This window comes from Saccopteryx bilineata, chromosome 7 (genome assembly GCF_036850765.1).
Source record: "Saccopteryx bilineata isolate mSacBil1 chromosome 7, mSacBil1_pri_phased_curated, whole genome shotgun sequence".
In the NCBI taxonomy this organism is placed as follows: Eukaryota; Metazoa; Chordata; class Mammalia; order Chiroptera; family Emballonuridae; genus Saccopteryx; species Saccopteryx bilineata.
The window spans coordinates 100696956-100709832 of record NC_089496.1 but is presented as its reverse complement, the minus strand read 5'-3'; the positions used below and the strand labels follow the sequence as shown (position 1 = coordinate 100709832).

At 53.2% G+C, this 12877-nt stretch overlaps 2 protein-coding genes and 1 pseudogene across 4 annotated transcripts in view; 1 reads left to right on the top strand and 2 right to left on the bottom strand.

Moving 5' to 3' along the window:
- The window catches only part of AFAP1L2 (actin filament associated protein 1 like 2), a 100412-nt gene extending 92381 nt beyond the window's left edge, over window positions 1–8031 (top strand). The window contains exons 12-19 of one of the 2 annotated variants that reach the window (XM_066239454.1): window positions 1690–1835; window positions 2613–2724; window positions 3655–3891; window positions 3975–4149; window positions 4410–4565; window positions 5259–5452; window positions 5581–5706; window positions 6502–8031. In XM_066239454.1, coding sequence (XP_066095551.1) covers window positions 1690–1835; window positions 2613–2724; window positions 3655–3891; window positions 3975–4149; window positions 4410–4565; window positions 5259–5452; window positions 5581–5706; window positions 6502–6528 — 1173 coding nt within the window. In that variant the 3' untranslated portion in view covers window positions 6529–8031. The remainder of the gene's footprint in view (window positions 1–1689; window positions 1836–2612; window positions 2725–3654; window positions 3892–3974; window positions 4150–4409; window positions 4566–5258; window positions 5453–5580; window positions 5707–6501) is intronic. The other variant, XM_066239456.1, reaches the window with a different exon arrangement.
- A 1961-nt stretch (window positions 8032–9992) lies between these two features.
- Window positions 9993–10105, bottom strand: LOC136311277 (U2 spliceosomal RNA; annotated as a pseudogene).
- The window catches only part of VWA2 (von Willebrand factor A domain containing 2), a 42628-nt gene continuing 39757 nt past the window's right edge, over window positions 10007–12877 (bottom strand). For both annotated transcript variants that reach the window (XM_066239048.1, XM_066239046.1), the window contains exons 13-14: window positions 11972–12097; window positions 10007–11091 (exon numbers count right to left, since the gene is read on the bottom strand). In XM_066239048.1, coding sequence (XP_066095145.1) covers window positions 10979–11091; window positions 11972–12097 — 239 coding nt within the window. In that variant the 3' untranslated portion in view covers window positions 10007–10978. The remainder of the gene's footprint in view (window positions 11092–11971; window positions 12098–12877) is intronic.

The window sequence follows — 12877 nt, the reverse complement described above, 5'->3', positions numbered from 1 at the left end:
GTCAGTCGTCCGGGGCTGGTTTTGTTTCCTTTGCCTGAGATTGTTTGCATTTTTCAAAAATTTCCATTCCTTTTCTGACCTCTCCGGGTGGTTGTGTTATGGTAGCGGACAATGAGCTGCTTCCTGTGCCTCAGGGCAGGAGGGGTATTTATAACTCCCTTGCTGCTAGAAAATCCTTCAGGGGATTCTCAATGGGTTCCATGCAGTCGTGTATCACCAGATGCAGCCCCAGGCCACAAAGATGATGACTGTTAGGGCTCATCTGGGGGGAAGAATCAGATTTGTGGGACAATTACATTTCTCCCACTCCCCACCGGGTTGAATGTGATGTCACACAATAACAGCAGGTGACATAATGCCTTGCATCAAGCTGGGCAGATCCCTGCCACAGTTCTTCACAGGCACAGAGGCACGCACTTTCCAGTTCACGCCTGTTCACCAGTCCTGCATCCAGGCTGTGCCATCCGAATGCTGCTTCCGTACTGCCCTCTGGTGGCTAAAAGGTCCACATCCCAGTTGCTTCTCCGGGATAAGTTTGTCCCTCTGCCCTGTTAGCAGGAATCTACTCAGTACAATATGTGGACAAGACAGGGTCCCTATCTTGATGCCACTTACATTCTGGTTTGAAAGTCAGATGTTATTCAGTCACATACGCAACTGATTACCTAGTTTCTGGAGAGCAGTGGGGTGGGTGCTTGGAGGGAAGGGGGTTGGGGTGACCCGTCGGGTTTCGAGGGAGGGTGGCACGCTCAGATTTGGAGTTTTGAGATGCTCCCTCCACTTGCTGTGTGAGGATGGGTGGAAGGGGGACAAGGAGGGACATAATGAGACCTGTCCCAGTTGCCAGGGCAGAGTCAGTGGCAGCAGGAACTAGGGGATGCCCATAAATGCTGTCGTGGAAACCCACTTGAAAATAAATGGGACAGGAATCCTGCTAAGTGTCCAACCCAGCACATAGCTGCCTCCCTGCTCGAGAGAGGGGATTGATGCCCACGTGGTGGCTAGTTTTTCTTGTGAAAATAAACCTGTTGTGTTTATAGAATTCCTAGCTTTTTCTCATTGTAAAGGCAAGAAAACATTACCATTTGAATAGAAATACCCAATGAATGTGTTCAATTGGAATGTATTGTCCCCTGGGGACAATACTGCCCAAGCATCAGTGTCACTGGGCTTTAGTTTATGATTTGTCAGAATCATGATAGTATATAACTAAAGTACTTAAGACATCTTGACTATTGACAAGGTATAAACAAGGTAAATTTGAGTTTTGTTATTTCTAAGGAAGGGATTCAAGCAGTATTATACGGATGGATATGTTACAGTTCAAAATGTGGAAGTGTCAACCTAAAATAGATGCAGTTTTAACAATTCTCTTCTGGTCCAATTAGCCTTCTAGAAACACATGTATATAAATCACATGTGACGCTAGTGGCAGAACATGTTATTTGGGGTCCCTGGAGGACATCCCGGTGGGAGTGAGGGAGTGTGACCCCAGGCTCTCTGAGGCCTCATCTGGGGTGAGCCTGGAGGACATCCTGGTGGAAGTGAGGGAGTGTGACCCCAGGCTCTCTGAGACCTCGTCTGGGGTGGGCATCAGGGCAGGGTGCTGTTCCCACCTAGGACGTGGGGACAGGCTGGGCCCCAGGTGGCACATGGCCGCCCTGCTCATGACCCTCTGCCTCTTCCCAGGCCAAGTCTTCTGAGGAAATGGGCCACTGGCTAGGCCTCCTGCTCTCCGAGTCTGGTTCCAAGACAGACCCGGAGGAGTTCACCTATGACTATGTGGATGCGGACAGGATTTCCTGCATTGTGAGCGCAGCCAAGAACTCTCTGCTGTGAGTATTCAGGGCCTTCTGCTCCGCACTCTGGCACCCGCGGTCATGCCTCTAGACTCCAGGCCCAGATTGGCCTCAGGTGGCCAGTTGAGCAGGGTGGCAGCCAAGAACTCAGGGGCGGCCCGTTCTACCCGCGGCAGGAGAGCCAGGAGCTGAGCAAGGCCCCAACAGCCACAGCGTCTTGCCTTGGGTTAGACTGCCCAGCTCCTTATGGCAGGGTCCGCACGCGTCCTGACCCTCCACATCCCTGGCTGTTGGCTCTTCACTTCTCCGAGGACCCGCTGTGGGTCCCCAGCACACCTGGAAATAAGCAGGGCAGAGGTGGTACTTGCGCTTTTCAGATGAGCTAGCGGGGGCTTACTCAGGGAAAAGCGGTCCTGAGCCAGGTGGCTGGACTCCTTTTCTTATGTACCACACGGGGAAGTCTCTGGGCCACGCTGCCCCAGAGGTGTCGTGAGGTGAGAGGGGGTTTTGTTGTTGAAGGAGATCAGAAGACGGCAAAAGGATGCTAAAAGGAGGAGGTTAGGGACAGGGACGCTTTCCTGGAAGAGAAGTTTGGAGCCCAGCGTTCTTAGTAGGAAGGCCTTGGGAGAAGAGGGAGGAGCTACCCCTCAGTGAATGAATTAGTGTTAAAATCAGGCCGGAGTTCGTCCCCGCGGCTCCCACAGGGCCGTCGGCGTTCACTGTGCCTCTCGTCAGTATGAGCTCTTGGAGGCCGGTGGCTTTTACCACCCCGTCTTGAATCCTCCTGTCTGTATCTTGCTGTGTGTCTTCCAGACTGATGCAGAGAAAGTTCTCTGAGCCGAACACCTACATCGACGGCCTGCCCGGCCAGGACCACCAGGAGCTGCTGTATGACGACGTGGAGATGTCGGAGCTGACGGCGGCGGTAAGGACATCAGAGGGGCAGTCCAGTCCTGCTGCTGCCAAACCTCAGCGCCGTGTGCCGTGGACCATAAGAGTGGGTTCCAAGTCACCCGCAGGGCCATCAGTGCAGAAATGGAGGCGCCACAAGGCTGTGGGTTGTGTTTTGCACTGTTGTGGGCAGGCCGCCTGGCAGCAGATTTGTCAGGATAAAACAGGTGGTTAGGCCCTGGCTGGTTGGCTCAGTGGTAGAGCGTCGGCCTGGTGTGCAGGAGTCCCGGGTTCAATTCCCGGCCAGGGCACACAGGAGAAGTGCCCATCTGCTTCTCCACCCCTCCCCCTCTCCTTCCTCTCTGTCTCTCTCTTCCCCTCCTGCAACTGGGGCTCCATTGGAGCAAGGTTGGCCCAGGCGCTGAGGATGGCTCTGTGGCCTCTGCCTCAGGCGCTAGAATGGCTCTGGTTGCAACAGAGCGACCCCCCAGATGGGCAGAGCATCGCCCCCTGGTGGGCATGCCGGGTGGATCCCGATTGGGCGCATGCGGGGGTCTGTCTGACTGCCTCCCCATTTCCAACTTCAGAAAAATACAAACAAACAAACAAAACAGGTGGTTAGCGGCCTGGTCAGTGCTGTTGGGGTTGGGAGCGATGCCACTTCTAGCCACTGGGGGGGAGTGGGTCGTTACTGGAAGACACTGGACGGTGCTGTGCTCAGGGCTGCTGTGGACCACCTCCTTTCATCTGGACCCCTCCCAGTGAGGTATACCAGTCTCTTCCCTTACAGACGAGGAAAGCTACAACTAGGTCCTGGGTCGCCCACCTCTTGTGTCCAGGACTTGAACCTTGACCTTCTAAGCACACTGGAAGGGGACAGGAGCTCTGAGACTGGGTGGGTGCCACCTCTCCAGCCCAGATGGCGGTGGCAACGCTGAAAGCCACCTGACTCTGTCCGCTGCAGGTGGACCCCAAGGAAGCCAGCCCTGCCACAGATGCTGCAAGCGAGCCTGACGCCGACCGTGTGTACCTGGACCTCACTCCAGTCAGGTCCTTCCTGCATGGCTCGGGCGGTGCCCGGGCCGGAGCGTGCTCCCCCACACCGCCCTGCCCGGACCCTCCAGGCGAGACCCTGCCTGCGGACCCGATCCCAGCTCCAGAGGGGCCCCTCGTCACGTCTGCAGAGACCCCCGAGCTGCAGGTGCAGGTGGTCCCCCAGCTGGTGAGCCAGCCCCACCGTCCAGGCCCCTCCGGCCACTGAGCCGTGTCTGCTTCCTCCCAAAGCAGATGCAGCAGAAGAGTCCGGAGCCCGACGAGCCCCCCCTGAGAATCACAACAGTCAAAATCCAGACTGAACAGCAGAAAATCTCCTTCCCACCCAGCTGCCCCGACACTGTGGCCGTCGCCGCGGCCGGGGCCAGCACACCTGTGAAGGACAGGTTGAAGGTGACCTCGGCAGGTACCTGTGCTGGCTGAGACTCAGACGTTTCGGAAATGGCTCAGAGAAGTCAGCCAAATCCTCTCCCTTTCCGATGAGGGCACAGAGGCTCAGAGAGGGGAAGGGACTGGCCCGGGTCACCAGCCCTGCGAGGCTGGCCTGGCGTCCAGCTCCGACCTCCTGTCCGGGCCCCGGGCTCCATCTGCGCCTGTGCCGTGGGGTGGGGACAGCCCTCGTGTTCCGGCCCGGCTGACCCGGGGTTCCCCTCTCTGGGTTTGCAGAGATCAAACTGGGCAAGAACAGGACGGAAGCCGAGGTGAGGCGGTACACCGAGGAGAAGGAGCGGCTGGAGAAGAGGAAGGAGGAGACCCGGGGGCACCTGGCTCAGCTCCGGAAGGAGAAACGGGAGCTCCGCGAGACCCTGCTGAGATGCACAGGTGAGGGGCCTTCCGGATGCAGGAGCCTGGACTGGTCCCGGCCCGTGGCTCGGGGGCACGCGGCCTCTCCAGGTCCCCTCGCCCCTCCATCGTGTCTGAAAGGTCCCTCTCCTGTGCAGGGACCCTCTGACCTATTGTTAGTAGAACCAGGAGGTAGTTTTAAAAGCCAGCTAAAGGAGGCCTGACCTGTGGTGGCGCAGTGGATCAAGCATCAACCTGGAACACAGGTTGCCAGTTCGAAACCCTGGGCTTGCCCGGTCCAGGCACATATGAGAGTTGATGCTTCCTGCTCCTATCCCCCTTCTCTCTCTGTCTCTCTTCTCTAAAAAGAATAAATTAATAAAAAAATTTTTTTTTTTTTAAAGCCAGTTAAAGGAGGACATCTCTAAAAATTGCATTTAAATTGTAAACATTTTATTTTTACTTAAATGTATTATCCCTTGGTCCATCTCTTGATGAAGAGATGCTTTTTCCTGAGGTCCCAGGTCACCTTTCTCACATTTACCACACATTTCCGGCATCATCCTTAATTTCCAGTCTGCAAAGACAGGACACTTGCCAAGAAACCCAAGTCCCTCTAGATGCTTTTCCAGATCATCCTCCTATCACCCGTTTCCTAGCAACCTGCCTTCCCAAGGGCCTCTGGCCCCGGCGGAAACGCTGCCCCCTGCAGCCGCTTCCGCCCCGTTGCAGACAAGGGCGTGCTGGCCAGCCTGGAGCAGCAGCTGAAGGGGATCGACGAGGAGTGCCGGGCGGAGGAGGGCAGGCGTGTGGACCTTGAGCTCAGCATCATGGAGGTGAAGGACAGCCTGAAGAAGGCCGAGGCGGGGCCTGTGACGCTGGGCACCACCGTGGACACCACCCACCTGGAGAGCGTCAGCCCCCGGGTGAGTGCCTGAGCCAGGGTTCCTCTGAGCGGCAGGCAGGGCCACCGGGACCGGGGCAGGTGATCGTGTGGGTAGTTCGTGTCTACCCTTCCCCCGGTTCAGGCCACACTCGGCTTCTGTCACCACAGCCCAAAGCAGCCGCCACCCCCGCCCCTGCCGCGGACTGTACCCCAGTCAACTCTGCCACGGCCCTCAAGAACAGACCTCTTTCCGTCATGGTCACAGGCAAAGGGACCGTCCTCCAGAAAGCCAAGGTAAGTGGTCACTCCCGGCCTCCTTCGGGGCCACCGGTGGGCAGCGGAAGTGTCGCTAAGTTGGGGCCCCTCTTCCGATCCTGGTGGCACTGCCCTGCTTTGGGCACTAGTCTCCACAGACGAGGCCCAGGGGGCACACCATACCTTTGGCTCAGTCTTTGGCACTGACCAACCAGGATGGCTCTTGGTTCAAGTTTCTTACTAATCTGCCCAGGACACTCGACCCCTTGAACTACCCACTCCCCAATTATCCATAGATTCTGGGGGAAGGGGGACGGCTACAGTTCAGAGACAGACTGAAACTGAATCAAAAAGTCAGTGGTTCTAAAGGACTCTTGAAAACATAAATAGAGTCAGACGGGTGACATGATTGGCCTAAAGCCTCCCAGCGGGTGCAGATAGGCTCAGGAAGGCATCCGTGTTGAGTACATGCCGTTACTGGATTTTCCCCGAGGGCCAGACAAAAGCACTACTAATCCTCTGCTCATTTGTACAGTAAAGAGCATGCCCAGAGCCGCCTGTGCCCTTGGCAACAGCTCGTTCTTTCCATCCTGCTTACCTGCTGGAGGTATTTTTGAGTCAGTCACCTGCACCAGTGACTATTGAATCGTGGGAGCCAACACCCCCCACACACACACACACAGCATACTATACTGTGCCAGGGTCCCAAACAGTGACAGACATACGGTTTGAAACAGTTCCAACAATTCCTGTTTCTATGCGCGAGGAGGTTGCTAACAGAGGATAACTAATTTTCCTTTTTGGGGGGGTGCTGGTATTTGAATGGTGCTCTAGGAATGGGAGAAGAAAGGAACCAGCTAGGGAACAAGCTTCCTCTAAAGACTCTCGTGTCAAGGTGGACCTTGGTGACAATCCTGCTTCGTTTGGGTCTTCGTTAAAGCAGCGACTCTGGGACAGGATGAGTCTGTTTAGGAGGAAGGACACGGACGGGGTACCACTCGTGGATGGAGAGCTTCGGCTCACACGCAGCTCTGGCCCTTCCCGGAGCCAAAGGATATAGTACGACAGAAAATAAAGTCGTGATTTTAGACAATATTTGATGAGGAAGAAGTATTGGGGACCAAGCCGAGGCATTTTCCCCACTAAATTAAGGACTTTTTAAAAGCGACACTGTATTATATTAAAAAAACAAAATGTTTCAAATCCTATAAATTTAGAACAGTGAGGGGTCTTCTGAGAGTTAACTGACTTTTTATATTACCATAGAAACAAAGATTACGTTGCGTTTACAGATTCAGCCGTGACCAGGCCGTTAAGAAAAGAGTTATTTAATATAATGCTCTCATAGTCGTCTTTTTTTTTTTTTAAGTTGTGCTTAATGTCCAGGCCCCTGCCAAGAAAAGAGTTGGTGAGTTTTGTGTTGGGTGGTCTCCCTGTTCTCTTAAGACTGGAGTGCTGCCCTCGCCTGGTCTTCTGGTGGCATTGTGTTTTTTTAACACAGGTTGAATCATTTCATCTGTCACCTCTGCCTCACTTCCGGGGGTTCTGAATCAGAGTTCTTGAACACTGGTTCCTGGGAACTAAAGGTCTTCTCGTTTTTGTCTTTCTAATCCCAGGGCATTTATTTCCTTTGTTATAAACACTTGCTGTCCCTTGACCGAGTGATGAGTTAAGATTTTTTTTTAAAATAAAATAAAATGTTAATTGTATTTTGGGGGTTTTCTGGTACTTCCTGGAATGACTTGGGGCAGAGCCTGATGGACTTCTACCTCACCTGGAGGGGGGGGGGCATCTTGGTTATTTACACACTGAATTTCAAAACATGTAGCACTTTCGTAGGGTAATTAACAATGCACCAAATACACTAGAAGCATTTGCAGGAACTGGTCATATTAAGTGACTGAAAAATCAGTACTCCTGAATGTTCAACACTGCCTAAATAATTCTTGGGGGAAGGAAACCAGTCCTTAGAAAGTTGTCCAAGCAGTCATTACAAAAGTTCCTAGCATAAATGTGCTTATTTTTAAAATGACAGAAGTTTGCCAATTGGTTTAGGTAAGACGTTTTTCATGTCCAAAAATTAGGTGTGTATTTTCCTTTTGATATCAGCTATGCTAACTTTATAAAATGCAAATGCTCTAGTCATAGCGTTTTCTCGTCATCTGAAAAACCTGGTCAGGACGTGCTCTTCGGGCTCCCCTTGCAGTTCTGCCTTTAAGATCGTTTCAGGCCTGACCTGTGGTGGCGCAGTGGATAAAGCGTCGACCTGGAAATGCTGAGGTCGCCGGTTAGAAACCCTGGGCTTGCCTGGTCAAGGCACATATGGGAGTTGATGCTTCTAGCTCCTCCCCCCCTTCTCTCTCTGTCTCTCCTCTCTCTCTCTCTCCGTCTCTCCCTCTCCTTTCTAAAATGAATAAATAAAAAATTTAAAAAAAATCGTTTCAGGTTGTCTTTTTATTGTCTGTTTCCCGATGAGCCAGATTTTGGTTTGGTCACTTTTAAAATAAGCAAACTTGTGCATTGTTTAACGAATCATGCACCATGACCAGACAGCATTTATCCAAGGAATCAAGGTGGTGCAACAACTGAAAATATACTAATAGGTACTTGATCATATGAACATATTAAAATGTCATTTTAAAAAAACAACAACCATCATCTCGAAGCAGAAAAGTGTACAAAAATCCCAACACTCCCAAGAAACTTCCCTCATACTCCAGGAATAGAAGTGCTCCAGCCCTTATAAAGTAAGCCACAGAAAATATCTGATGGTGAAGCAGTCCCTCCACGTCCAGAAGCAGACAGACATGCCACAGCTACTACTTTCTAAAGCATGACTGCAGGTCCTAGATCAGGGGTCCCCAAACTTTTTACACAGGGGGCCAGTTCACTGTCCCTCAGACCGTTGGAGGGCCGGACTATAAAAAAAACTATGAACAAAATCCCTGTGCACACTGCACATATCTTATTTTAAAGTAAAAAAAAAAACAAAACGGGAACAAATACAATATTTAAAATAAAGAACAAGTAAATTTAAATCAAACTGACCAGTATTTCAATGGGAACTATGGGCCTGCTTTTGGCTAATGAGATGGTCAATGTCCAGTTCCATATTTGTCACTGCTAGCCGTAACGTGATATGACGCGGGAGCTTCCGGAGCCCTGACGCGTGTGTCCCACGTCACCGGAAGTGTACGTGAGCGACAGTACTGGATGTGAGCGACACCACGCTTTGAGGCATCACTTCCGGGGGTTCTGAATCAGATGCTTTTCCAGATCATCCTCCTGTCACCCGTTTCCTAGCAACCTGCCTTCCCAAGGGCCTTCTGGCCCGGCAGAAACACTGCCCCCTGCAGCCCGCTTCCGCCCCGTTGCAGACAAGGGCGTGCTGGCCAGCCTGGAGCAGCAGCTAAAGGGGATCGACGAGGATCCTATGCTCCTCTCACTGACCACCAATAAAAGAGGTGGCCCTTCCAGAAGTGCATTGGGTGCCAGATAAATGGCCTCAGGGGGCCTCATGAGGCCCGTGGGCCATAGTTTGGGGACCCCTGTCCTAGATAATGCAAAATGACAAGAAAACAGTATAAAACTTCGAAGGAAGGAAGTGTAGAAAAGCAAAGGGGAACAATGAATTATCCGAACAAACGTGTTGAGCAAGTTGGCTGGTAAAAGGACCATTCTGGGAAAGGATGTATGGCTCATCCGCAGTGTTTTAATTTTTACAAGAACATTTCTCTATATTATACTTGAGTAATGAAAAGCCAGTCTCTTTTAAAAGCAAGAGAAAGGCTTGGCTGCTTGGGCAGCCAGATGGGAACCCCCTCGGCCACTACTGGGACATTGAAGGGATTGAACTATTCAGTGGCGCCGTCACTAGAAAAGGTAAAAAAAAAAAAAAAAAAATTCAAGAGCTGGGACCTAAAACTAGAAACGGGAAACAAGCCTTTAATGTTTAACCCACAGTTTCATGGCTTTTTTTTAAGTCCAAGCAATTTAAATGGGATAGTCATAGCCTTGAACCAGATAAAGAACCTACATTCTGAAATGATTAAACCTCTGTGAATTTTAAAGACAAAGGATTCGTGTAAGTTCTCCGGCATCACCTTCCGTCACCTGCGGGGTGAACATATGTCCACTCTGATGGCACCTTCTGCCCCGGCCAGCTTGGTAACAGGAATGAACACGGCCCTTGAACACAAATGGGCTGTTGTGACACAGTCTTGGCACACTGGACTTGTTATTTCTAACATCTGATGGTACCATGGTGATAACCTCGAAATTTCAAGTGTTTTGTCACACCAGAAATCTTAACGTTCTGAAAAGCTGAGTGGTGTTTAAATCAAGGTAGCCTTGAACGCCTGCAGGTAAAGCATTGCACTGTTTAAACTGATAAGAACAGATACTACACTTGATCTTAGCCAAAAGGCCGAGAAGCGATGCACTATTTATATTAAAGAGAAAAGCTATGATAAAGTGTCTGGATTTAGGTCAGGGCTCTGCAACAGTGTCTGCCGAACACTGAGCTCGAAACGATGCAGCCAACAGGAAGAACCGACGCCTACGGACGGCAGGGGTGAGGAAGCACCTGTCTGCCAGAAGATACCCCAGTTCATTAGTCAACACCCCACAAGGACCCCTCCTAAGTAAACGCGAATTAAAGAGCCCCAGCCCCAAGGGAAGAGCTTGGTACCCAGGCCAGCCGTGCAGGGCCCCTCCGCCCCACCCCCACAGTCAAACGCACTGGCTAATCAGTCACATTCCTGTCGGCAGTTTTTCCAAGTCTCTCCCGAACACAGCTCCAGTCAAAAGAAGTCACAAATGCCACTCAAGCCTCTTCTCAAACAAAAAAAAACAAATGCATTTAGGACATCTTTAGGGAAAGGTGCAACAAGGTCCCCACGTTTTCCATCTCAACATGCCATCGTTTCAGAGGTCCGAACGACACCTCTAGTCATGCCTCCCTTCGAGCATTCCTGTCCCAACGACACTCTACGGAGCGTTTGCCGTGGGCCAAGTGAGCATCACACAGGCCATCAAAAGTCTCCAGGTTCCTTTGTTTCTCCTCGGGAGGGAAGGTGACAAGCTCAGCAGGGCACAAGGAGGTACAGAAAGTAAATATCGTATTTACTTACATGGCAGGAGTTTCCCACATCACCATTAGCAGGTGGAATCGCGGCTGCAGGTCCCTAAGCAGCACTGTCCCCTCCCTGGGTGCGGAAAGCGGGCAGGACAGTTCTGGGCACAGCGGGAGGCAGACACTCCAAGGACCTCCCACGAGACAGGATGCTCCTCCCACGAGGCAGGTGCCCTTTTAGCGTCCGGGGTGCCCAGGCCTCCGGCGTTGCTGGGAGGGGTCTGGCGGCTGCCCCCCTGTGGGCTGTCGGCGAGAGCCTTGCACCTTGAGGGCATCTCCTCTTAAGACCCCTGGGAAAGGAGCGACCTTTCAGGGCGTGAGAAGTGTCTGAGTCCTCTGGGCCAACCGGCCACGTGTGGGCCCTGCACGTCTTATTCTTATGCCGCAGCCCAAGCGGGAGAGGCCAGACCACAGGCCCCATCTGATGGCCCTTCGTGTCCACTCCTTGGCCTTGGGAAGCCAACCTCTGCCCGGCTGAGAGCCCAGGGCTCCAACGGGAGTGGTCTTCTGGGTGCAGGGCTCTGCCTTTAAATTCACGAGCAGGAGCCCCAGGGGGGCCCGTAACCCTGCCCCACAGCCTTTCTCGAGGACCTTAGTCTGGTCCCCCTCTCTCCTAGGTGGGTACGTCTCTTCTCCACCCTAACACCTCCTCCCCATCTTCCCTCTCAGCTGATCCCTCCCGCCTCCTCCACTGGGCAAACACGCAGAACTGCCCCCAGCCCCCCAGCTCCGTCCACCCACCTGCATCTGGGCCACGCCCTCTGGTGACCACGCCCACGCACCCCAGAGCCACGATGCTCTTACCCGAGGCCTCCCTCAGGCATCATTGTTGTGCTTGTGTGCTGAGCACTAAATCGTACACTCCACCTTGTTCTCATCCACTGGCTCTCCCCCACGTGCATGGAGGCTCCACAGGGGCAGGGGTTCCGTCTGCCTCATTACTGCTGTGTTCCCCTCGCCCAGAATGACACCCGGGACACGGGAGGCCCCGCTACATAGACCAATGACAGTATGATTTCTTCCTTCCCCTGAGCCGATGCCCTGGACCCTGCCTTCAGCTGCGTTCCCAGGGCTGGGAATACCACCCCCAGCTCTCTCTCTCCCTCTCTCTCTCCCTCTCTCTCTCTCACACACACACACACACACACACAGAGCAAGGACCCCACTTACGGTTCCCACAGTGGGGGCCCTCCCAGCCGTCTCGGCACACGCACAGGTAGCTCCCGTTCCGCAGGATGCAGGTGCCCTCGTTCATGCATGGGCTGGGTTTGCAGAGGTTGACGGGCCGCTTGGCTTCTACAAGAAAGAACGGGCCCAGGAGGCCCCATTGGGGTCAGCCCCAAAGACCCCTGGGCTCAGGAGGCGTGGCCCACTGGGGTCAGCCCCAAAGAGACCCCCTTCCTCTAAGAAAGCTGGTACAGCTGCGAGGCCACTAGTCTTACACGTCTCAGGGTTTCCAGGGCCCCAACGCCACAGGTTGGCACATGGGTGGTGCTCCCTACTGCTTGGCCAGATCAGAGACGCACCGTCCACCCAGCTTTCCTGCGTGCACAGGGAGACGCCCGGGTGCGCCAGGTTCCTAGCACTGGGACTATTCTTAGGACGGCCATGCTCAAAGGCGGGGAGGGAGTCGCTGGCTAAAGGAATCCAGAGCCAGGCTGTGGCTGGTGGCTCCTCGCTCTGGCTATCACTGCCGAGGTCAGTGCCAACTTTGGGGGAGCTGTGGGTGTCCTAGCAATATCTTCTATTTAAATGGAGTACATGCCCTCTCAAGTTCGGGGTGGGGTATCGGTGTTACGTTTTCTGTACCCCCGATGTCAAAATAGGGTGGCTGTGCCTAGCGCAGGATTTCACGTGCACATGGGGTTTAGCACAGCACTTGGCATGTGGAAAGTGCTCAAGCAGGGGGAGCTGTGACCCTTGGAAGGCGTATGTCAGGGGTCCCCAAACTACGGCCCGCAGGCCGCATGCGGCCCCCTGAGGCCATTTATCCGGCCCCTGCCGCACACCCGGAAGGGGCACCTCTTTCATTGGTGGTCAGTGAGAGGAGCATAGTTCCCATTGAAATACTGGTCA